This window comes from Rissa tridactyla, chromosome 4, assembly GCF_028500815.1.
Source record: "Rissa tridactyla isolate bRisTri1 chromosome 4, bRisTri1.patW.cur.20221130, whole genome shotgun sequence".
Classification (NCBI taxonomy): domain Eukaryota; kingdom Metazoa; phylum Chordata; class Aves; order Charadriiformes; family Laridae; genus Rissa; species Rissa tridactyla.
The window spans coordinates 59,168,680-59,193,978 of NC_071469.1; the positions used below are offsets into that span (position 1 = coordinate 59,168,680).

General features: G+C 42.3%; 1 protein-coding gene across 1 annotated transcript; it reads left to right on the forward strand.

Annotated features, from left to right (window-relative positions):
• The first annotated feature begins 1,734 nt into the window (after positions 1-1,734).
• DLK1 (delta like non-canonical Notch ligand 1) lies at positions 1,735-14,920 on the forward strand. Its single transcript, XM_054200007.1, has 5 exons — positions 1,735-1,952; positions 2,914-2,977; positions 3,428-3,558; positions 9,431-9,572; positions 13,792-14,920. Exons 1-5 carry the CDS (start codon positions 1,883-1,885, stop codon positions 14,531-14,533), a joined length of 1,149 nt encoding a protein of 382 aa, XP_054055982.1. The 5' UTR covers positions 1,735-1,882; the 3' UTR covers positions 14,534-14,920.
• Positions 14,921-25,299: the final 10,379 nt, after the last annotated feature.

The window sequence follows — 25,299 nt, forward strand, 5'->3', positions numbered from 1 at the left end:
GTGTACAGACAAAACCTATGAATTCTACAACATCTCTACTATAAGGTCTGAAGAAAAAAGAATACAAGGAGAAATTTCTGCCAGCTGTCTAGATTAGAAGGCAGAAATATTAAAGCCTTCCTTTGACCAGTTGGTCAAGGTAGGATAGGATATCTGAAATCACAGAACATTTGTAGGCTTTTTAACTACCCAGGTTTCCTCCTGGTCAAAAAATACTACAGTCTAACATAAAAAGGCTTCTACATCGCCAAGCAGAGAATTTATGACCTAAGGGAGGAAGAAGCAACCCTGGACCTACAACAACCCGAGTGTAAATAAATAACGAAGAAAGTCAGAATAAAAGCAAAGTGAACGGACTAACCAAGAGCTGCTGAAATTTAACCTAGAAAAGCACAGGTTCACAGAAGGGCAGAGTAAAGGATTAAGCGGTCATCATTACCACTCCACATTTTCACTTCCCTAGAGTACCATTCATGATACCTCAGCAAGGCTTGGTCTGCTGAGCTACAGCAAAAGCTGTGGTGGCAAAGTAACCTTCTCAAAAGAGTTAAGTAACATTCCAGCAGTAAAAGGAAAGAAGGACAAGCAGAAAAAGCATGGAGGCAATCTGTGCCTATAGAGTCAGATAGGCACGGCTTACCCCAGATACCAACACTTTTGGAGAGCTTTGAAGAGCTAATGTCTGTCTCACACCTTACTCCTAAGTGTTTCAACCTAAGTTTCTCCTAAGTTTCAAACCACCCTTCATTCTCTGCTCTTCTTTTTTCTGTCCTTCACTTCCCCCATTCTTTGTTAAAACTAAAAGTCAGCATTAATAGAAGCAAACTTTTTCAACCTAAGTGACATCATTGTCTTCAAGTACCAGCAAATGTGCTATCTGAAGCTAATGCCTGCTTTCCAGTGCGTATATTTTCAGGCAGGTAATCTTGAATTAGCCCATTGTAATTCTAGAGAAAAAGCAGATGGTTGTATAGTTTTCTTACCATATTATAGGGATCTCTAGTTGCTTCACATAAATGCAGGCAAATTGGAAAACAAAGTCTGGTGGAAGAAAGCACTACATCAGCAAGCAGAAGAAAACAGGTCCCTCAGGAATCCTAAAACTCAGACATAACTTCCTTAAAAGAAGAAAACAAAGAACAAGAAAGAATAAGAAATAGCCAGCCTATTTCCATAAGGGACGGCTCAGAGGAAAAATAAAAAGATATAAAAGAGGAAGGAATAGTCACTGAATAAAACACAGTATTTAAATTGCCTTTTGGTGGAAGTAATGTTTCTTCTTGATCTGTTCAGTGCATAAAAGACTACTAAAGGTAGTTTGGGTGGTTTGTTTTCTTTTTTTTTTTAACTCTATAGCCTAAGAAACGTCAAATGTTTTACTTTCCTTGCTTTTGTTGGTTTATTTTGTTTTGTTTTGTTTTTCCTGAAAAAGTTGGATCTCTGATGTGAATGACAAAGGAGAGAAATCTTACAGATTTCTGAAGACAAACCCCAAATTATCTCTTTGTGGATAGCCGGAGTAAGTTTTAAGGAGATAAGAGGCGTGCTCAACACACCCCCCACTACACCTCCCTTCTCCCGCGCCCTCCCCTTGCCCACGACGGCACAAGCCGGGCTGCGCGGGGTGCGCAGGGCGCTCGGCTCCTCTCTCCGCCCCCGCGCAGGGGAGCAGGCTCGGAGCGGCAGGGGCTGAGGGGCACGGGGGCCGGGAGGAGGCGGGTGGGTAGCCCTCCCACCCCATCCCTTCTTTTCCTCCCATCCCTCCTTCCCTTCTCCCGCCCCGTTGCTCCGGAGCCCGGCGGCGCTTCGGGCTGGGGGCGCCGCCTTCCCGGCCGCCGCCTCCGCCGAGCTCCCCGCGGGGCGGCGCGGAGCGGCCCCGGCCATGGGTCTGCGCGCCGCCGGGCTCGTCGCCTGCTGCTGCCTGCTGCCCCTCGTCCTCCCCGCAGCCCCAGGTAAGGCCGGCGGGCGGGGAGCCCTGGAGGAGGGCGGCGGGAGCGTGGCGAGCAGCGGACATCGCGCCGTTTGCCGCGGGGAGCGGCGCGGAGACGGGGAGCGGGGGGGCGAGTTGGGAAAGTTTTGGGGAGTTCGGCGGGGCCGGGAGGAAAGCGGCGGCGGGAGCCCTCCTGCAGCCCCCCCCCCCCTCCCCGGGGCAGAGCCTTCCCCAGCGCTGGCTCCCGCAGGAGATGCTGGTGGTCTTCAGGAGGGTTTTCCTTTGCATCCCACCGAGGGCATCGCTCCTGCCGTTGGCGTAGGGCGTCAGTGGCTGATGCTGGTATTTCGGAGGAGCATTGCCTGGTGCAAATCCATAGAATCATAGAATTGTCTAGATTAGAAGGGACCTTTCAGATCATCGAGTCCAAAACTTGAAACAAACAAAAAATTGTGACTAAGACTTCCTTAACTTACGTTATTCACGCATGATCTAATGAAAATGGTGATGTGGTTTTTTTTTCATCCGACGTAGGGTTGAAATGAATTCAACACTTTTACTGTAAGTTGTTTTAAATGGAATTTCTTTTCTGACTAAAGGTACTTTTGTGTTGCAAGTAGTTCTGAAACAATGTGTTTGGAGTGGCATGTTGTGAAATGACATACGTGGATGTGCTCTGAAATTTCCCTTTGAAAGTAGTGTGAAGTGATATTACAAACACCTGCATATGCTGAAGTGACTTTGTATTCTTTTGCGATTCATTCTCTATGTCATTTCACTTATGCTATAGGAATACTTCGTAACATGCCCCAGATTAAGTTCATTTAAAATTTCATGTTGCAAAAACATGAGTTTGGAGAAAAGAATCAGAACATTATGCAGTCTGGGTTCTTTTAAAACACAGCAATGTGCATGGGACACAATATGATTTTTTTCCTGAGTGCTGATTTTTCTGGTTTGATATTATAAATCTCTTCTTCCAGGCGTGAACTGTAAAACTGGCTGCCACCCAGAGAATGGATTTTGTGAATTTCCCAGTGAATGCAGGTAAAAGGATTTGTCAGACAGGGCTATTAGCACAGGAATGGACAGCTTCAATAATTCATAGTCCTTGTAAAATAGACAGAAGCTGAAATGATTTACCCTCTGAAAATATGGAAGTGTAATGAAACAACACTCTTATAAGGATACAGTAACTGGAATCATAGAGCACAGGCATCTAGGTGCCTTTTTAGTCTGCTTTTTCCAGTAAGAAAAGTCTTTACATTGATTAGCATTTATTTATTTTTTTCTCACTGCATGAAACGTTTTTTTTTTTCACATAAACTTCTTCTAGTATCCCAGAAGCACTGAGGGTATCTTTTTGTTCAAATGCGCTGCATAGTCCGATGTTGCATCCGAAAGTTTATTTATTGTGCCCCAAAAAGGGGGAACATCCTTGTAGTTATGTTTATTAAAAATAAAATGTGCCTCTATCTTGTCTTTTATCTCTTTCAGGTGTCAGCCTGGTTGGCAGGGTGCTCTTTGTAATCAGTGTGTTCCTTTCCCTGGGTGTTTGCACGGCAGCTGTGCCAAGCCCTGGCAGTGCATCTGTGAGGAGGGCTGGGTTGGCAGCCTCTGTGACATAGGTTTGCACATCCTTTCCTATCCCCGAGCAAGTGAGGTGAAACAGCCCCATCTGGTGCTGGAGGCGTGCAAAAGTCCTTCTGGATAGCTAATTTTAAAAGAGTGAATGTCAGCGCGGGAGAATAAGGGGATTCTGGGCAGCAGCACATAAACCTGGAACTTTTATCATAATTTTGGTAGAAGCATGCAGTATCTTTTGTAACTGGGCATACGTGCGAGCAAAGCTTAAATTCATCATTCAATTTGAAACATTGATCATCGTGGACAAGGCCAACAAATAACTGCTCCCTTGTTATCATATAAGCTTTTTCTATGAAAATGCAAGTAGTCTTGTATATATGAAATCATTTGAAATAATTACCTGAGGCATTATATATATGCTACTTTCTGTTCAGAAAGATGTAAGCATAATACTTAATAGCTCTTGACAAGGAAAACATTGTGCTTATTTCTTCCTTTACTTAACCCAGTGATGATTCAGTGGAGTAGCATTAGTATAAGTGAGAAGAAGGTCTGTCTGAACAGGCTGCCACTTCCCTCTCAGATCTGAGGGGTAAGCATGGCTCTTGTGTGGACTCTCTCACCTCTTGCAAGCTGAAGAGTTGGCCTTTGCTGAACTGGTTTATTTTGGCTGACACAGGCAAATGTTCAGCCAAAGAGACCTGCGGGGGACGAAACCACATGAGCATCCAGGAGCATGAGCCTGTTCAGCCCGTTTAGCAGTAGCTAGAAGAGGACGGGTGCCCAGGGCTTCATTCTCTTTTCATGTCTTTCAGGCTTTTGTTCTTATACAGTTTATAATTTATAGAGCATGCCTGTGTTCTGCCCATGCATACCCAAAAGAGTAATTAATGACAACACAGCTTGAACTGGATAAAATTTTCAAGATGACAAAAAGACTCAGAAGATTTCAGGTAGTGCACATCCTTGCGGTGGCATGGAGCTTGGTGCAAGGTACTCAAGTAGCTTCTCATCAGGTTTTACAGCCCAAACTCGCTGGCAGCACACATAAGCATAGGCAGACTTCTTAATTTAAAGCTAGTCCTGGTACGTTTGCGGGAGCTGTGGTAGCTCTCAGTAGTATTGTTCTGACACCTCTCAGAGATGTGTTTGTACCTGAGACAGCCACCTAGATTCTCATTACAGTCAGTGAGGAGGAATGGGTCCCTCTGCCGTCTGTGATCTACAATCATAGATTTCTAAAACTGGACAGAATGACCCCCCACTGCCACCTTAGGAGGCTCAGTTCCATTGCTTGCCAGTGACTCCAGAGGACCAGATTTTTAAAGATACCATCTTCATACCTAAAGACTTCTGTAAGATAACGTTAAATTTTTCGAGCTGGGCATACTTTTAAAAGCCATATGAAGTGCCTAGCTGAATTTCTAGGCGCTTAAATATCTTCACAATTCTGAGCCTTGCAACCTTTCCCTCTTGCAGCTGGTACTAAGGAGGCAAAACAATGCTTTGGAAACTGTATCCATATCTTTATCAAAAAAATATTATTTTAATACATACTCATTAAGAGAGTTCTATAATACAAAAAAGGTATCCCTTGCTTAAGTTCAGAAACTATTATTTTCTCAAGACTCAAAGTCATCACAGAGTCTTCTTTGCCAATTTAAATCTAGATCCCCATGAAGAGCTGCCAAGAACATTCAGCCAAAAAAGAAATAGCCATCTTCTCATTTGCAGGGACATGTTATGTTGAAAGTCTTTCATCTCGGTGGATTTACCTACTCTAAATGCATTGTTTTGCCACAAGGGATCAGGAGAAGGATCCTCCTATTCTTGCTACTGGAATGTTGCTACAAATAGTTATCCTGACCCAATAAAGCACCAAAACCTCAAATGGGTTAATTACTCAGCCACTGATCTCATCATCCTCTGCCAAAAAGTTGGTGTCAGTTTCCTGGCTGTACAGCAGTAGTCCTTACAGATTGCTATAACTAATTAGCAGGTACCACTAAATGAAACTTGATTAGGTTAGGGAAAAGGTAGGCTTTTGAAGGCTTCTGCTCTTTTTGGGGTCACTGGCATATATACACAACTGTCTTCTAAATATGGAAATGCAAACCCATCAATTTCTTACCATAAAGTACCAGACTCCCTGCCTCTCTCTTCTAATGCAAAATGTTTGTGTCTGATGAGAGGAGGCCACAGTTGTTACATTTTTCACATGCATATGATATTAAGTGCCATTTTTTAGGTACTGGAGACAGTTTTTAGCTTCAGGTGTGTACTGAGATAAGGCATGTTAGAAAGCTACGTTTCTGTTGTTTCTGTGGAGATTGATGAGGGGTTGTGAGTACAGCAGTTATGGCATTTTCTTGGAATTCTTCCTTTTTGCTGCTGTAGAAAGTGTAATATTTGCCAGGGAATTTCTGGCATAGCCACTGTTTTAATGTTACCAACTATGAGCAAATGCCAACTCCCAAGGATGGCAAAATCGGTAATGGAAAACTGTGGAAGGGTCTGAAGATGATTTGACCACTACTGTAAACACCCAAAGTATTTGTAAAATGCAGATATAGTCTCAGCAGCTTATTTTCTTGCTAAGCATGGGAGGGAAAAAAAGATCATTTGGACTGGTGGTGACATCTCTTTTTCTATTTTTTAGAACAGTTAGTCTCCTTGGCTTGGATCATGGAGAGGTGCTCCGTCCCTCTGATCACCTCAGGAGCCCACCTCAGGACTCCCTACAACAGGTCCATGTCTTTCCTGTGCTGAGGGCCCCAGAGCTGGACACAGTACTCCAGGCGGGGTCTCACCAGAGCAGAGTAGAGGGGCACAACCACCTTCCTCAACCTGCTGGCCACACTTCTTTTGATGCAGCCCAGGATATGGTTGGCCTTCTGGGCTGTGAGCTCACATTGTTGGCTCATGTTGAGCTTTTCATCCACCAGTACCCTCAAGTCCTTCTCCTCAGGGCTTCTCTCAATCCATTCTCCACCCAGCCTGTATTGATACTGGGTGTTACCCTGACCCAGGTGCAGGACCCTGCACTTGGCCTTGTTGAACCTCATGAGGTTCACATAGGCCCACTTCTGGAGTTTTTCCAGGTCCCTTGGAATGGATCCCCTCCCTCAAGCCTGTCAACCGCACCACTCAGCTTGGTGTCATCTGCAATTTGCTGAGGGTGCACTCAATCCCACTGTCTATGTCATCGATGAAGGTATTGAACAGTACTGGTCCCCATATGGACCCTTGAGGGACACCACTTGTCACCGATCTCCATCTGGACATTGAGCCATTGACCACTACCCTCTGGATGCGACCATCCAACCAATTTCTCATCCACTGAGTGGTCCATCCATCAAATCTGTATCTCTCCAATTTAGAGAGAAGGATGTTGTGGGGGACCGTGTCAAAGGCCTTACAGAAATCCAGATAGATGACATCTGTAGCTCTTCCCTTGTCCACTGATGTAGTCACTCCATCACAGAAGGCCAGTAGGCTGGTCAGGCAGGACTTGTCCTTGGTGAAGTCATGCTGGCTGTCTCAAATCACCTCCCTGTCCTCCCTGTGCCTTAGCATAGCTTCAAGGAGGATCTTCCCAGACACAGAGGTGAGGCTGACAGGGTGGTAGTTCCCAGGGTCCTCCTTTCTATCCTTTTTAAAAATGGGTGCAATGTGTCCCTTTTTTCAGTCGCCAGGGACTTCACCTGACTGCCGTGACTTTTCAAATATCACAGAGAGTGGCTTGGCATCTACATCAGACATTTCCCTCAGGACTCTGGGATGCATCTTGTCAGGTCCCATAGACTTCTATATGTTCATGTTCCTCAAGTGGTCATGAACATGATCTTCTCTTACAGTGGGAGGGACTTTTCTCCCCCAGTCCCTGTCTTGCAATCCATCCACTCAATAACTTTGGGGAGAGAGGCTGCCAGTGAAGACTGAGGCAAAAGGGGTGTTGAATATATCAGCCTTCTCCTCATCCGTTGTTACCAGTTTGTCAGTGTTGCTCATGAGGGGGAGTATGCTTTCTTTGATGTTCCTTTTCTGGATGACATAAATTTTTTGACCTAATTTATAGGCGTGCAGATTATAGGTTGGGCTTGATCCACTGTAAACATATAGGCCAGGATCAGTGGTATCATTTATGGCCATTATGCAGTTACATGGACAGACATGGCACTTAAAGAAAGAAATTTATGAGTTTGTATTAGCGTTATCACTGCTGGTTAACCTCTTTGCAATGGAGTGCGCCAGCCTGCCTAACTGAATGCCATGGCGTCTTCTCATCCTCTGGAAAGACAGCCTTGAAATCGGGTATATGAACACATGGAACCAGGCTGCACAGCACAGGGTTTCCCTCTGTGGCTCTCTGACATGGACTACACAGTACAGGAACAGGCACCACATCAAACACCGAACATAAGAAAAGGAAAACCAGTTTAGTCACTTTATTTCCAAGATAAAATGACAGCTCAGGCAGAGCAATCCACCTTGCTAAATCAGGTCAGTCATCTCTGCCCTCTTTTCATCTCTGGCTGTGCCCGCACAGTCATGTAAGTGTGTCCCTGACTTTCCACTTGAATCCTAGCCACAATTTGGCTAAAAAGCCAACATGTGGTGTGAGCTCAAAGTGTAGTGTGCCACGGGTCACTTGACTGCTTTGCCAAGGCCACGTGGTGGTAAGCTGTCACCAGAGTACAGGTGGAGCCTCTAATGCCTGTGTTAGGCATGCATGAGACAGGGTCGAGAAATTCTGCTGTAACACAGACTACCACTGAGCGTGCCTTCCTCATAAAAACACTCAGCGATCGCTTCATGTACTGCAGCATGGCAACTTAGTTTTACGCAGATATTAATTTAAGTTCATGCTGTGTTAGCTGCCTTTAAAGCCTGTGAAAATAGGTGGCAAACAACACCACCCCAAAAAGCACTCAAGATTATTTTGGTCCGTGTGAACATTGCTTACACTCAAGGTGCATTCAAAGTGGTTGTCTCGCAATGAGAATAGGCTAATACATTAGAAAACAGAGCCTCTTATCCAGGGAAGATTGTATTTGAAAGCTAAGGCTGTTGAAACGATTTACTATGGTTAGAATTGTGCAGTAGGTCAGGATAACATCTAACTTTCATGTTATGTTGTGGGAAGTAAAATATAAATGCCCTTAAATCCCTTTTCATCTTCTTAGAAAGTGTCTGTGTGCACATGAGTGTGCGAAGCTTCAGATAACTTGCAGTCAGCACTTCTCTGCAGCTGCTCCATTCGTCGGCTAAAATATGTACTTGTTTGTTTATTTATTTTAATTATTTTAAAAATTCAGTAATCATTTGAGTGGGAAGTGGCTCAGCAGGGAAATTGTAAAGAAAATGAGATGTGTGACTTTGGGTCCAGACGTCATACAGCTCTCTCATCTGGTACAGTTATGTAAGGGCTGGATGCAGCCCAGCCAAAAGATGAAATTTTGAGAGATTTTTGTAACTTGCTGATCTCTGTTATTATGAAATGTTTGTTCATAAGCACATAATGATAGGCTCTCGGGCAGGGAGCAGGGAGAATTCCCAGTTCCCGATTGCTTCATCAGAATTCTGCTCATGGAGAAACCAAGGTTGTGAAAGGATGGCTAGACTACATAGTTCTTTCTCCCCTTCTAATATTTTGTTGGTAATATTACTTATTTATAGATTGGAACGATTCAAACGCATTTTACAAGTGGGAGCTAGGAAGAGAGAAACAAGCTGAAAGTGCTTGCAATAGTTGAACAATCTGAACTCCATTTTAACAGAGGGGGCATTAAATCAGAATTTATAAAATGCAGGATGAAGGACCATTAAAGCTATATTTTATTTGAAGTATTAAATACTATTTACTGACTCTTTCTCATTTGATTAATTGAGCCTTGGGCTTTTTTTGAACAGATATTCACCCATGTTCTGCAAAGCCCTGCACCAATAACTCAACGTGCATAGAGACTGGTGATGGAGGATATATTTGTCTGTGTGCCCAGGGATTTACAGGAAAAAACTGCCATCTCAAAAAAGGACCTTGCATTATTAATGGGTAAATATTGTTTTCTGACATGAATTTAAAATTCACACTCCTACTGACTATTATTCAGAATTTTTTGCTAAGTGGAAGTATTTCTGTGCTAAAATATATAACGCTTTGACTAGTTGCTGATATTTTTATCAAACTCTACACATCTGATCTGTTCACATCGTAAAGACTTACAGATTACCAGCATGAGTTTGTGTGCATAATTTGAGTACTAAGAGTGATAATTTGCACATTTTGTTGTGATGAATTTATGCCTTCCCATGATTTTAGTGAAGTAACCTCCCATCCTGTGTTCTCAACTGTAGTGAGAGATAGTTGTATATACAAACCATATATAATAAGAAGAACAGTAGCCAACACACAAGCCGTTTGCAGAAAAACATCTAGTCCAGCAGCCTGTCATGTTTTCTTAGCTGACACATAATGGTATGTCCATAGTTTACTGAAGGACATAATCTCACTTCCACCAGAACAGGATGTGAGAGGTCATCACTCTCCATTCTCTAAGTGGGACATTAGGAAAAGGATTGCCAGCAGGTTGAAGGAGATGATCCTTCCCCTCTGCTCAGTCCTGGCGAGACACATCTGGAGTGCTGGGCCCAGATCTGGGCTTGTTAGTACAAGGAGGACGTGAACATACTGGAGTGAGTCCCTCAAAGCGCCATGAAGATGATTAAGGAACGTCTCTCCTGTAAGGGGAGGTTGAGAGAGATGGATTATTTAGCCTAGATAAGAGCACGCTCTGGAAAAACTCATCTATTTGTACAAAAACTTGATGTGGAGAAGCAAAGAAGATGGAGCCAGACTCTTATTAGAGGTGCCCAGTGAAAGGGCAAGAGGCAGTGGGCACAGACTGAAAAACTTGAAAGCTTTTTCTTTCTCTCCAGCTCCATATTAGTACCCTCTGGTTCTCTTTTTGCTCAGCAATAGTTAATTATGGATATTCAGATCTACAACTAAATCTTCCTGAAGACTTGTACACTCTTGTTGAAGGAACACTAACACCTCTCACTGTCTCTGGCAAGAATTGCCATTCTTAAAACTCTAAGTCAGTGCAATTTTTTTGCCATTGCTTTTAGTTGGGGGATAGTCACACAGTTCTGTCTGGGTTTACTTTCACCATCTAAGATAACTGCTCTGATTTGCCTGTTTATCTTCATTGAAAATGAGGAAATTTAAGTTCCTCGCAAGTGCCTTGAATGACATCCAAGTTACTTGCCTAACGTACGGAATGTGAATAGCTCGCTTTCTCCACTTTTCATCTGTAGAGCAAATATTTCAGTAGTTCAACGTGGACTTATATTAACTATCCCAAAGAAGAGGTGATGTACAGTATCAATGAAATGACACAGAATAATTCCAAGTACTATATTAAAATCCTCATGGTTTTAAATTGCTGAAACTGTATTTTTTGTGATAGTACTTTGTGTTCGAACTGAATGCTCTGGAGCTAGCCTGGAAATCATGAACAATTTTTCATAATGTAACAACATTCTTGAAACAGCAATTCTTTTTCTCTAGGAAGCTGTGTCTTTTTCAGGAAAATGAGTAGCTGCAAAACTGCTTTTAATTCAAAAGGACAACTGTTCTCAGCATAAGCACTCCCTGTCGGCTAATGCTTCACAGTCCACCAGAGAGTGCACCACACATCCTGGAAAGAGACCTCGTCATACGCTGTCATCTCATTCACATCTCACTTCCTCTCAGTTCCTCTCCACCTCAGTGGTAATCTTAGCAATGTTGATATTACTAAGCACTGCCGCTGGCTCCTTAGTTAATATTCACAAATGGAACCAAGACAATTCACAAATCAAAGTGATTGTTCTAGTCTGTTTACAAAATCAGGCAGATGTATCTGCATTAGTGACATCTGTGTGATGTTTTGAAGTTTTGCACTGAAGCAGAGCAGTGAGTGGTACTTTCTAAAATGAAAGCAGAGTATTTGGAAAGCAAAGAAGTGGTATGTCTGTGTTTCCATGGCTAGTCCCCATGTACCAAACCTTGCTGAACATGCATTCAGTGTCAGAAATGCAAAGTAGCTGAATCTATTCAAGGAGATTAATAATAATACCTCATTTATTTAAACATAGAATGGTTTGAGTTGGAAGGGACCTTAAAGATCATCTAATTCCAACCCCCCTGCCCTGGGTAGTGACACTTTCCTCTAGATCAGGTTGCTCAAAGCCCCATCCAACCTCTCCTTGAACAATTCTAGGGATGGGGCATCCACAACTTCTCTGGGAAACCTGTTCCAGTGCCTCACTACCCTCACAGTAAAGAATTTCTTCCTAATATCTAATCTAAATCTACCCTCTTTTATTTTAAAACTGATAGCCTCACCCTATCACTACCCTATCATTCCCTGTTAAAGAGTCCCTCTCTGTCTTTCATGTAGTTCCCCTTTAGGTACTGGAAGGGGCTATGAGGTCTCCCCAGAGCCTTCTCTTCTCCAGGCTGAACAACCCCAACTCTCTCAGGGTGTCTTCAGAGGAGAGGTGCTCCATCCCTCTGATCACCTTCATGGCCCTCCTCTGGACTCCCTACAAGAGGCCCATGTCCTTCTTATGTTGAGGGCCCCAAAGCTGAACTCAGTACTCCAGGTGGGATCTCACCAGAGTGGAGCAGCGGGGCAGAATCACCTCACTCGACCTGCTGGCCACGCTTCTTTTGATGCAGCCCAGGGTACAGTTGGCTTTCTGGGCTGCAAGCACACATTGTCAGCTCGTGTTGAGCTTCTCATCAACCAACACCCCCAAGTCCTTCTCCTCAGGGCTGCTTTCAATCCATTCTCCACCCAGCCTCTATTTGTGCTTGGGATTGCCTCGACCCACGTGCAGGACCTTGTGCTTGGCCTTGTTGAACTTCATGAGGTTCGTACAGGCCCACCTCTCAAGCCTGTGAAAGGTCCCTCTGGAAGGCATCCCTTCCCTCCAATGTGTCGACTGCCCTACACAGCTTGGTGTCATTGGTAAACTTGCTGAGGGTGCACTTAATCCCACTGGCCATGTCACCAACAAAGATGTTAAACAGCACCAGTCCCAATACCAGTCTCTGAGGAATGCCACTCGTCACTGTTCTCCACTTGGACATCAAGCCACTGACCTCAAATCTTTGAGTGTGGCCATCCGGCCAATTCCTTATCCACTGAGTGGTCCATCCACCAAATCCATGTCTCTCCAATTTAGAGACCAGGATGTCATGCTGGACAGTTTCAAATACTTTGCACAAGTTCAGATAGCTTTACCAAGTGTTACTTATTTTTAGTAGGTAAGTTTTAAAAGCTTTGTTCATATATGATGAACTGCCACGAAAGTGGGTTTTGAGATTTATTTTTAAACCTATGACCCAGGACCCCTTTTCTGCCAACACGACCAGTTGAAGGACCAAGTCCACGTTGCATAACTTCACTAAATTGGCACATTTGTGCCTTTTTGGCAATGGGTGGCCCTATCATTTGGCCTTACACTCAGTAAGGCACAGTTACATTGCAAAGGTGAAAAAGGATGTCTCAGTGAATTTACATCACTTAAAACATAGTGCCAGGCTATTAATTTTTAAGTTCATAAAGGGTTTGCAGAACTACTTGGTTTCCTATGGTCCTGTTCTCACATCATAGCTGCCTTTTCCAAGGCTGAAACAATCCCATTTATATTTTTTATTATAATTACATTTATCAATAATTTTGGATGACCAGCAGTTTGCAGGAAAATATGTTTTTTGTATGTCATGGAGTACGGGAGAGGCAAAATAAAAACAATCAGCCTTAAATCTATCTGCTATGGCAGAGTGTTTTGCTTTGCCAATACAATACGTAGACTATTTTATGAATAATCAGGTGGAAAAGAAAGCCATGCTGCTAGTGTCTTTGTTCAGTCTTGTCTGAGTAGTTGCTCAGCTGAATAGCTCCAAGCATATGAGAACACTGAGAAGCTTAATTTTAATAAATGTTTGAAATAATTTAAATCCCTTCACAGCTCTTCCAGTTGAATTTATATACTGGTGTACTAATCCTGCCCGAAGGGTCAGCAGAAGATATTATAATCTGTATTGACAAAGCTGTTGCACAAACTCATTCTTGATTCAACTTCATTGACTTCAGTGGATTTGCAGTTGGAATTGGCTCTTCTAAAGCAAATCGGCTCCTTTTATTGTATAAAGTGTTTCCCAGTAGCTTCTGTCATTCGACTTGAATTAAAGTCTCTGTGTTTGTTACCTGTTCTAGCTCTCCCTGCCAGAATGGAGGAACATGCATTGATGACAATGGTTTTGCACCACATGCTTCCTGTCTGTGCCCTTCTGGTTTTGCTGGCAACTTCTGCGAAATAGATAGAGACGACTGCGAATCCAACCCCTGCGAAAATGGAGGAACATGTACAGATATTGGTGTGGATTTCAGCTGTTTTTGTCCCCATGGCTATACGGGAAAGCTCTGCAGCAGCCGTGTCATATTCTGTGCAAGTGGCCCATGTGAGAATGGAGGGACGTGCAGTGAACATCCCCAAGGAGGATTCGAATGCATCTGTAAACCAGAATTTGTTGGTGCAACCTGCAAACACCCCAGCAAAAACTCAAGCCTCTCTGGAGCGAATATGGAGGCAAAGCATATGCAGAATTACAAGCCACCCCCAAAAGCTCATCACAGATCAGTGCATCATCAACAAGAAATCCTGAAAATAACGATGAAAGAAACAATTCAAAATGCAGATCCCTTGCTCAGTAGAAGCCAGGTGATATGTTTTGTTGTACTGGGCTTGCTTACATGTCTTGTTGTCTTGGGTACAACTGGGATTGTATTTTTTTCAAAATGTGAAATGTGGCTTGCTAATGCCAAATATAGTCATCTCCTACGCAAGAAAAAGAACTTTTTCCTGAAATCTAACAATGGGGAAAACCTCTCAGTTAATATTATCTTCCCAGAGAAGATCAAATTGACTAATTACACTAAGAACTACACTGCCATCTAGGCCCTTGAAAGCCGAGCAGCAACTTGCAAGTTTTCATAGCAATATGTAAAATAGATTGAATCTATTGCCTGTGATTGGCCTCAATATTTGTGGGTACATTTGCTGTAGCTTGTGCTGAGTGATAACAAAGAAATATAATGTATCTGTATTACTAAGGATTTTTTCATTCCCCAAAATAAAAGTTAAAACCACAAAGGATTCAAGAGCAGGGAATGTTAATTTTGATTTCTTTTCAAGGCAGCTATTTTTTTTGTAAAATAAAAGGTAATTTACCACTGGAACTGTATTGCAGCTTTGTCTTGTGTATAGTTTATTTGGCAAATGTGGTACCTGTAAATTACTCAGTAATGTTTTTTTTTTCTTTTTTTTCTTTTTTAATAAACAGCAGTTAAGGGCTATACTGGTTTATTTAGTCATTTCTAAATGTTATGCTACAGCGAAATCCAGAGCAAGTGTCCCTGCCTAATTCTTCTGCTGTCTGTGATAAAAACTGTAGAGATTGCAATCAACAGGAGAAAATGCACACTGATGTCTCACATATCCAGTCAGTTTTGCTATTTTTTTACATGCTTATAAGAGAGCTTACTCCTTCTATAGAATCTAATAGGTCTTTGTGATATTAATTTCAGGTTAAAGGTGTCTGTTGCTTGGGATGCTGCCTCCATAAATTGTCCTATTTATCTACCAAAATGTTAAAAAGGTTTTCAATGGTCATGCTTTCTGTACAGAGACTTGATAGAGATGTAAAGGATCTGATTCTGGGTTTTCTGTAAATATTCCTCAAAGAACTCTGCTGAGAGAAGTATCCCTCACACCTGTGTCACAAGGAGAAATGAAAAGATAACTTGTGTCACCTGAGAGAGGTCAGCTGCTTTTAGTTCTTCACGTCTGCTTTTTCTCCATCGTATTTCAAGGAGAGGACAAGGTTTTCAAGAATCAAAAGCAGCACTGGCAAACAGGAAAAGGCTGAGGGCACTTATAGGTCTTGAATGGCCGTGAGGAGCCTCACCTGGGGTCCTCACCCAGCCCCTCCCCTCAGGCCCATTTCAGGTCAGCCCAGGGCTGTTGGTTCTGATCTGAGCTATGCTGTAAGAGTGCTGGTCTCCATCTCCACCTCTGCCTCCTGGGTGGACCTCAGGCCTGTACTGTACCTGTACAGACCATCTGCTGGCTGGGCCCTTTAGACCTGTGCTCCAGCCATGTCTCTTTTTGGTTCTGACTGGAGCCCGTGGATGGACCCTGGACCTGGTTTATCACTCGTGGTGTCTGGAGCTGTTGATGGAACCCATTACCAGCACCAGCCCTGGCGATGTGTCCAGCCTCTGAGAGGCTGTGCTGTAGGTGAGTGCATATCCCACCCTGGGGCACGACTCTCCTGGGTCTCTCAGCTTCACTTCCTTACTGGTCTGACTGGTGCTGGCTGCTCCCTTTCAAAATGCAGAGCCTAAAGGTATCTTAAGTTGCTGTTAAGTAACAATTTATTTCCCCAGTCACCCCAGATAGGAACACTTAGCAGTTTCTTCTAAGCTGTCTGATAATAATACTATTCTCAAAATCCATTAACAGTTGCTCAAATAAAAAGGAGGAGAAAAAAACAAACCAAACAAACAAACCCCCCCCCCCCCCCCCCCCCCCCCGAAAAAAAACAACAACCAAAACCAAACCTTAAAGCACATACAGGTCATTACTCTAGGATTTTTTCTATTGACGTTTCTCTTAATTGCTATGAGTATATAGCAAGTTTGCTGCACTGCTGATAACATTTGCACATATGAAGCATTACAATATACTGCAAAAATCAGAGCTAACAGGAAAAAAGGTGTTGAGATATTACTGTAGAAAGTGTTGACTTCTAGCTAACAGGATGAAAATTTTAAAGCAAGCAGATGCTCCCCCTCAAAACTCTTGTTGAGATGACAGTTATTCATCAAACCCAGCAACTTTTCAACCAGCCTTAGCAAAGATGACTAAGAAATCCAGATGAAGGTAATAAAACCGGGTAATCACTGTTGAATTTGAAGCCATGAAACATGAGCTAAGGGAGTTTACACATTTCTGTAAAACAATGTATTTAAAAACATGTTATTTGATACTGTACATTGTCACATGTGTTCTAGTCTGTGATTAGAAGTATGTTAGGCTCAATTTGGAGACAATCAGAAACATTAAGTGACTCCATTGGGTAGCTTGCCCCTTTGATTCAAAACCACTTGCAACAGTAGATATCCAGTAGGAATGAGGGATCAAATTCCAGACTCAGCTGTGCACTTTTCCCCCTCCCTTTTAGCAGAGGCTCCGTCATCCCTTACAGCTTGCTTTGCTTAACGCCAGAGCAAGGCTTTGAGTAACAAAGCCTGACTTTAAAATACAAAATGCAGGTAATTATAATTCATGTTTATAAACCATCACATGATTTTTGGCCATGGTGACCTGGTTGGCAGCTTCTCCATCCCAGTGTATTTCTTCATATGTAGACAGGAGAGCCTCTTTGAAGAAAAGGTCATTAGCTCAGCGTGGAAAAAAAACCCGTAGATTTCGGGTCCCAGCATCCTTCCGATGATTGGTGAGGTCAGTGGAGAAGTATAGGAGGCTGTTATTGCCCTACTACACTCTCCAAATGAAAAAGTCTTATCTTAAACATGAAAGGCTGGAAAAAATCATAGCTGTCATTAGCATCTGTGTTCCAGAAAACAATTAAATATATGTATAGGAGTTTCTCGTATTTGTGCTGTTAGTGTAGTGAATAGCTCTGAAAACTGATCACCATGTAAGTGACAGAGAACTGGGATGATAAGAAAGATTTAAATTAAAGAAAGCTACAGTACTTGAATCAAAAGCCCGCAACAGGACTCCAAAGCAAGAAGTTCGAAACAAGCATTGTGCAGAAACACTAACATAAAGGTAAAGAGGAGACAAAGAATATTGTTACCACTTTAGTTTTATGTTTATTCTACATATTTTTTATTAGTGAACAGAGAACAACATATCTGTGATACCCATTGCCAGAGGTACAAACCTATATTGCTGTTTCTCACCTCTTTGATTTCTGAATGCTCTCCCTTAGCAAAGCAATGATGCCTCTGGGCCTCAAAACCCGTCCATGCCTTATTGCCTGTAAAAAAAATAAATATAGACAATTGGGCTGGGGAACAGGTTGGGACAGTTTTTTAAGGACAGTAGCTCCCTCTTGTCCCCAAGCTATAGGAGAATACATTAAAAGGTGTGTTTATTTTAACTATCTCCCTTTGAGACGTCTTAGCCTCTGTTCCTGCTACATTAACAAAAAAAGACTCATAGATGTTCCACAAAGATCAGGTTTTTAGAGACAGGGTGTGTATGTTTTTCTGGGGTATTTTTGTTTGTTTTTTTTTTTTTTTTCCTGGCCACAGTGAGGGAGACATCTGGCTGCTGTAAAAGTAGAACATACGAAGTCATAATCACGAAACTCTGGACAAAGACATCTGAATACAGAATACGAGCATGGCTTCTCTTTTTACTGCCATTCTTGATATCTGTCCATAAACCAATAATGTATGCATTGTTTTTTATTAATAAGGATTCTATTTGCAAGTGCTCAACCATCTGCTGATGATATATCCACAACAGCGCAGCTGATCTGCTCTTCTGGGTTGATAATCCAAATTCTGTTTTCAAATAAATATTTGGGTCCAGATGGACCATGGTATTTCTACTTAAAACAGACCTCCAGCTTTTGAGGGTGAAGCTGAGTTAAGGACCTGGCTGCAGGAATATATACAAAGCATCTCTGAAGACAACGGTCCAGACTGCACTGCCTGAGTACAATACTTTTCATAACTATGTCCTTCCCTCTCCAAGTTCTCAATTTTGCCTGTGCCTTGGCAAAACTTATTTACCATCACAGCCTTAAGGGCAAAACAATTTGCTACAGATATAGGACCCTTCTATTTTTGTAATTTTTTTAATCCCGGGCTTTCCTGGCAGAGCTACGTGCATATGCATCCAGAGCACACTAAATTATTGCACACGTACTGTGCATGCACTGTTGATTTTCCAAAACACATCTCATTTACTATGCATTTCTTGTGAATGAGCCATGGACAAATCTTGCATTCCTGGATGTCACACAGCCCAAGAAAATATCCAGTTCTGCCTGGCTTAGGTAAAAGACAAGTCTTGAGAGAAGACTTTTGTGGTTGCACAACCCATTTGGAGCCAGCACTTGAGGCCCATAAAGATGGGCCAGCTTTGCTGCATCTGTGTGGCCATCAAATGAGAACAACCCAGAAAATGTACCGTGTATTAGATTTTGCTCTTACGATGTTAAGTAACATCTTGAACTTTTTTTCCTAAATGTCTTGAAGGAAATGAGTATGTGGTTCTTTTAAAACTTCTCAAGAGAGGCAACAAGACTTCATATAAAGAGAAGTATTTCAGTCTCCGATACAAACTGAACTGTTGCTCTGTGATTTGAAGAAAACCATTGAATTAGTTAATTTTAGTCATTAGTTCTAAAGCTCAAAAAGAGACTTTTTCTTTTCTCTCACTCCTGTATAGGTCCTCAAGATGGAGGACCTTTCCTGAAACTCATACCTGAGTTAGGGTCTCAGATGAGTTAATGGGAACACAATGCAGCCTGTAGTCCTTAGCAATCCAGACAAATTTTGCAGGCGCAGAACAACATACTTATGTTTGTGGTGTCTCAGACTTGTCAGCAAGTCTGAACAACTTTAAAGATGTTAAAACATGAAGGTGGCATAATACAAAGAAGAGGGACTAAGCGAGGCTTAACTAGAAGTTTCGCTTAGACCAAAAATGTTTTTTTTTTTAATGTTTTGCCACATGAAACTTGGAACAAAAATACTGTTTTATTCTTCCTCTCTCCTTCCACTTTCCTCTTTTGAAATGATATCCTTGCTATTAATTGTAGCCTTCTACTATGTATATCCACTTGATGGCAGCATTTGAACACAGAACGGTTTGAATCTCTTCAAACCCTGTCCCTTTCACATTTTCCATCGGGAAGTTTGTAACTCATTCTCAGTGATTGGTTATGAGAAAAGGGCAAAAAGTGAGAACCAGGACATGTGCTGTCGTTCTTCACCTCTAGGTAACTACTGCTCATGACCTGGTGAGCTGCAGCAAAACCAAAACCTCTACTGTGTCAGTAGAGAAAGTCATCAGTGTTATCCCAGCACAATTACTGGTCTCCTTTGGAATTAAACTGGAAAGTAAACACATGACATCTATGGACCCATGGGGTTAGTGATACTTCTGGAAAGGTTACTGCAGTAAGAATATCCAGTTTGGATCTTCTGCCATCATACATGAACTTGTGCAAGTCTACGCATTCATAAGTAATGCTGGATTTTGCTGCACTACCTGTGGCATACAAAATTTATCCATTCTTCTAACTTGTATGTGGCTCTGATAAACCAAACACAGTCAGTATGTACTTTATAAACAAATCTACATGAAAGAAGGTAGCTTAAATGAAGAGTCACTGAGAGGAAATGAAGAACAAGAAAGGAAAAGAAAGAAAATATTTTATACAAATTCAGGTAAATGAAAAGGTTTTGGTACACTAGCATACTCCTAGGCTCTCCCATTTTTCTTGTGTATTTTTTTCAACCCAAAAGGGCATACGCAGCAACTTTTCAGTGATCTCATTCATTCTTATGCTTCCCACACCACGTGGTGAGATTTTAATTTGCCTGCCTGTCTTACTGACTTTCAAAGGTGTTCAAATTGGAAGGGGGAAAATACATGTTTTAATTTCAAAAAATCTTTTTTGTACCAAATTCAAGGCCAGAACCTCACTCAGTTTTCCAGGGCAGTGTCAGGCATCTCACACCTTGCTGGGAGTTGTGCATCTACAATGTTTCCAGCAAGGAATGGTTAATATTTCAACAGGCCAAGTAAATGTGGACTTCATTGGAGTTATTCCATTCTACCTTCCAGTGTTTAAATTACTGGAAGCATTTCAAGAGTCCTGCATCTTATCATGGGGCAAGTGTAAGCTTTTAAGGGATTTAAGCCTCAACTCTCACCTGTGCCTGCTTTTCTTCCTAAATAATGGGACTTGGAGGACTGAAGAAATCTGACTGATCTGATGGCTGGGAGCCTGGATTGCTGAAAGATAGGAGAGGCAGCCTGTTTTCAGGGAGTGCTGGAGCAGTCCTTGTAGTTTTGAACACAAGAAAGAGTTAGTGATGGCTCCTTGCTGAGGGAGAACAAAGATTGCCTGGAAGCCAGAGATGAAAGCGTAAGGAATCATGTGTGGGCTTAGTGGTGGGAGACAGCCATAAAGGGACCAAGTCTGATGTGGAGCCCTGTCTGAGGGAGTTTTTCTTTAGACAACTGCGGCATTGTTATAGTGCTAACAGATGAGCTCATCAGGGGAGATCTTAGTTTGTGCTTTATAGAGCACGTGTGAGGTTGAGGGAGCTAAGAGGGAGAAGCTGCAGCTTTACCAGGTTTGCTCTCCACAGTTGCCAACAGACCTAGACCTGTTCTCCCCTGCAGAAAGGTGGAATTTTCCAATACTTTCAGTGAGACTGCCACCATTAGCTAGGGGTGTTGTCTTCATTTTGAATATCAGTCCTTTTGATACTTGGCATATTAAAGCCCAGATTCTGCATTGATCTTGGCTTGACTTTTTCATTTTTCTATACTACGGTCGTGATCTTCACTAAAAAAAAAATATTTATGAGTGAAAAGGGGTGTGAAAAATTCAGGCTGACCCCCATCCTCACGCCTTTCTTCTCCAGAGAATCCAACAAGAAAGATTAGAGACGGCTAGGTCTGTTGGCCAAGTTACCAAATGGTGACATGCAAAGGGCTTTCCAGTCGCTCCCTCCAGTTTCTGAGTAGGTAGATCCACGGTCATCATGTCCACTGATACCCTTTGCAGAAGTATGATATTGGGAGTAAAGGGGCTTGTTTTGCACTATACCTATTAATGTCTCAAATCCATCTATCTTTGAAACCAACTGCATGCCAATGTATATTAAGCATAAACAAAAACAAACCACTAGAGTGGTGGTAGAGCGCTTAGGAATGGCAGATCATGCCCAAATCAGCGCAGCCATAATCCAATAACAACTTTAGCAAAGGGCTTCATGTGTCCTACTTTGCAGAGGCACACAAAAAAAGGAGAAGAAAAAGGAGAAGTAGCCTATTTTAAGGAGACAATGGAATGGTGAGTCCAAGCATTTGCTTTGAGGATGTGAAGTAAAACAGTGTGGTGGGATGGTCTCCACAGAGCCCCAAGACAGAAGAGGAATGAAGGCCACCCAGTTAACCTGGAAACAATGAACCTCAAAGGCCTTGTTAGCCTAGCAGGCGCGACTAGCTTGAAGCAGGGGAGGAAATCCAAGTAGGTGGCATAGCTAGAAGAAGCAAGGAATTTCAGCTTTTTTCTTTTCTTCTGCTCTTCCTAAGATGTGCTGGTTAGATTTGTGATACTCTACCCAATTGCTTACAGGCAGCAGGGTATGTGTGACCACTACAAGGTGATGGGGGAAATGGCCATCCTGTTATGGATGAGTGTCTACAGCTCATCTCACAATTTAAAGAAAGGTAGGAAATGAGGAGGCTGAACTGGGATAGATGTTAGCTTGTGTTTAATGAGTAAAGATCAACCTAGATGCTTGGGGTGTTGGTGGGCTTTCTAGCCTGGTGATGCCTATAGCTAGGCAAAAATAGTACTGTTCCATTGGGTGGGACCGTGATGTAATTCTTTCAGAAGAACAAGTGTAGCCTAAGAAGACTCCTTGCTGTTCATTTTTCCCTCCAGTCTTTGGAAGAACTTGATGTAGAGGAGACAAAATGTTATTAAAGCCTGTGGTACAAATGTTGGAGCATTAAACTATCAGCCTAAATAGGTCTTCAGATGGATTCAAATAATAAACACTTACATATGTTCTGTCTCTTGTGGGCAGTGCTGAGTTTGCAACTGAATGAGTTTCCATTGAAAGAGTTCCAGTTAAGGCTGCCCACAAAGCTCTGCCCAACCAGTATTCATGTTTCTCCTGCAGAACCACATTTGCCATGTGAATCCAAGTGATTGTGTGTAATACCTGTCTCCTGTTGCCTCCATATCTCCAAATTTTGTCTAGATATAAAGGAGTACCTTGAAATGTGGACAGCGTGTGCTTGAATGTTTGCAAGCTGCTTTCGCGGGCCATGGCTGTGGCAGTGAGCAGAGCTGTGACTAGATGGTGCACTTGCCATGTGGTATATAGAAACTGCAAGTAGAATGGTGACAGCTACTACTAATACACAGGTATTTGTGAAAGCTATGGTAGTGAATAATATGTGCATATCTGCCCTCACCTTTGGGGAAGGATAATTTCAGCCATGGGATAAGTGGGAACTCTGGGTTTTGAGCTCTGAAACCATTAAGAACATATATTCAGTATAAGAAGTGCAACACTCCCCCCACCAAAAAAAAAAATAAAATAAAATTCCCACCCACAGCCCATCGCAGTATTTCTGTCTAAACATCCACAAAGGCTTATTCACTATTATTTGTCTTGCCTGGGTTGCAATTATACTGTAAGTAAGTCTGCCTGTACTGAAATTTGTCTGACAATCCTCTTTCTAGGAGCCTGTGCTGGGGCTGCAATAGCGAAGCCTGATGCAAATCATCCACATTCAGGTTTCCCATGCTCAGTGTCTGGCTCAGGCTTATGTTGTTTTAAGTCTCAGCAAAAAAACAGGTTGGTTTCCAAGGATGAGAAGAGACTGTCTCTTCTGCTTGTTATTTAAAAATAATAATCTGACAGTCGTCTTGAAGCATAACAGTACTATTCTGAAGGCTGCTTATACAAACTTCCTGTCCTTTTAACATGAGTTTTATTGGGGTGCTATGAATATCTAGTTATTAATGCAATAATTAAAACAAGCGTGAGGGGAATAAATGCCAAGTTTATTGGAAACAACCTATCCAGATAGATGTCAAACCTTTTAAAAGTAGGAGTACACCTCCTGCAGGTCAGAGATCAACCCTCCCAAAGTCTTAGAGCTTCTGGCTGAAATATACTCTCTCACAGATAGCAAGTTATTATGCCTTAACTGGCCCAGGTTACAGGCTGCATGAAGCTGCCCATCCTGGAGCAAATAATAAAAAACTAATTTGAGTTGTTTAGTCTTTCAGTTTCGGTGAACTCCTGATGCCTTGTGTTCGCCGTGAGCTGACAGTTGCACAGGATTACAAGATGCAGCTGGTCACAGTGATCTCTTATCCTGCAGGAGCGTGTATGTCTCTCCGTCTGGAGTGTGTCGGACCTGAGATCCTTACTTGGAATTCGTTCCAGTGGCAGAGATGGGCATTTTAAGACTGTTAGACTGAAAGGCTTCATGATGTTTATTCAAAGTCTGTCTGAAATCCTTGCTCATGAAAAGGGCAAGTGGGAAGAAAATACATGTGCAGTTTGATTCAATTTTTGTGTGTGTGTGTCTGAATAAAGATTTCAGGATAAAGCTCCTACTCTGAAATTAGAACTGAAACCGGAGCCGCAGAGGGCCTTAGGGTTGCATTCTCATTTGACACGACTGCATTCTTCTCAAAGTTCAGTGAGAATATCGTATGATTGCTGGGATATGTAAGTTTAGTACTTCAGCAAAGCGGTGTGTATCACGCATATGGCAAACTTGTTTTGCCTTGGCACAGGACTGGCGGTGTGGCTCAAAAGGTTCGGCTGGAGCAAGGCTCCAGCCATTCTTTCATTCTATCTGAATGGTCAGGTTTTTTCAACAAGCGCACTCTGCAGAATCAATTTCTACTTGTAAGATAGCATTTTGACATGAGGGAACAAAACAAGAGCTGCGAATTACACTCTCTTGTTCATGCTGAAGAGTGTAGTTGAACTGATTTAGAAAAAAAAAAATAAAAAAGTAGTACCAATTTTTCTTTAAAACAGCATTACTGAAAGGTTAGTCTTGCTCTATTTTATCATTTGGGATCCTCTCCAGGACAACTGTGTCGTTGAGACTTGACAGTGGTGGAGGAGGGCTGAAGGTTTCCTTAGGTGCAAGTATTTTAGAAGGATTTATCACCAAAATCACTGCAAAGGCTGGATGGTGACATGGATTTAGGTTTTCAACTCTTTTTTCCTATGAAAAACACAGATATTATTTTCATTTGTACCAAATGGAAACATGTCCAGTCTAAGCATGAGTCTGACTTTTATAAACCACACATTAGTGTGTACTGGTTTTCACTCTCATTCTGAATTCTGGTCTGAGTTCCTTCTTAATCAGTAACATTGAAATACTTTTAGAATAAGTGCTTTGATTAACACATGTCACCTCAATTCTTTTGGCACTCCTGTGACAGGTAAATATTTTTATTTTCCTCAAAATTAAAGAACTGGTGCCTTTCCAGGGTCCTGAGTTCTGGCTCTAATTTCTGCCATCTAGCTCCTAGACTTCTAGGTCTTCAGCCTTGAGACACATCTTTTCCATGGGCTCGGTTTGTTCCATGAATGATACGGTGGTTGTAAGGGAACTACTAACTGTCCTCTGTGGAAAAAAATCAATCTTGATCCCTCTCTGTCTACTACCTTAAAGTTGCTTCTTTACTCAGTTCTTGTTGAACTGTTGAAAGACATTTGTCCCACAGCAAAGATTTGAAAAAAAAATTCAGAAATGTAATTCCTGTTTTTCCCTTTTGTGTACTAGTTTTGTGCCTGTGGTCAGATGGTAAAATACGCTGCGCAACAACCCGCGGTATTGCTTGCAGCTGAGTAAACCCTCTTTAAACTTACTAAACCAAATGAAAT

Bases quoted from the DNA above. Each gene is read 5' to 3' on its own strand.
- DLK1 (XM_054200007.1), top strand. From the start codon at position 1,883: ATGGGTCTGCGCGCCGCCGGGCTCGTCGCCTGCTGCTGCCTGCTGCCC. The intron at 1,953-2,913 runs GTAAGGCCGGCG...CTCTTCTTCCAG, and splicing joins CGTCCTCCCCGCAGCCCCAG to GCGTGAACTGTAAAACTGGC. The intron at 3,559-9,430 runs GTTTGCACATCC...TTTTTTGAACAG, and splicing joins TGGCAGCCTCTGTGACATAG to ATATTCACCCATGTTCTGCA.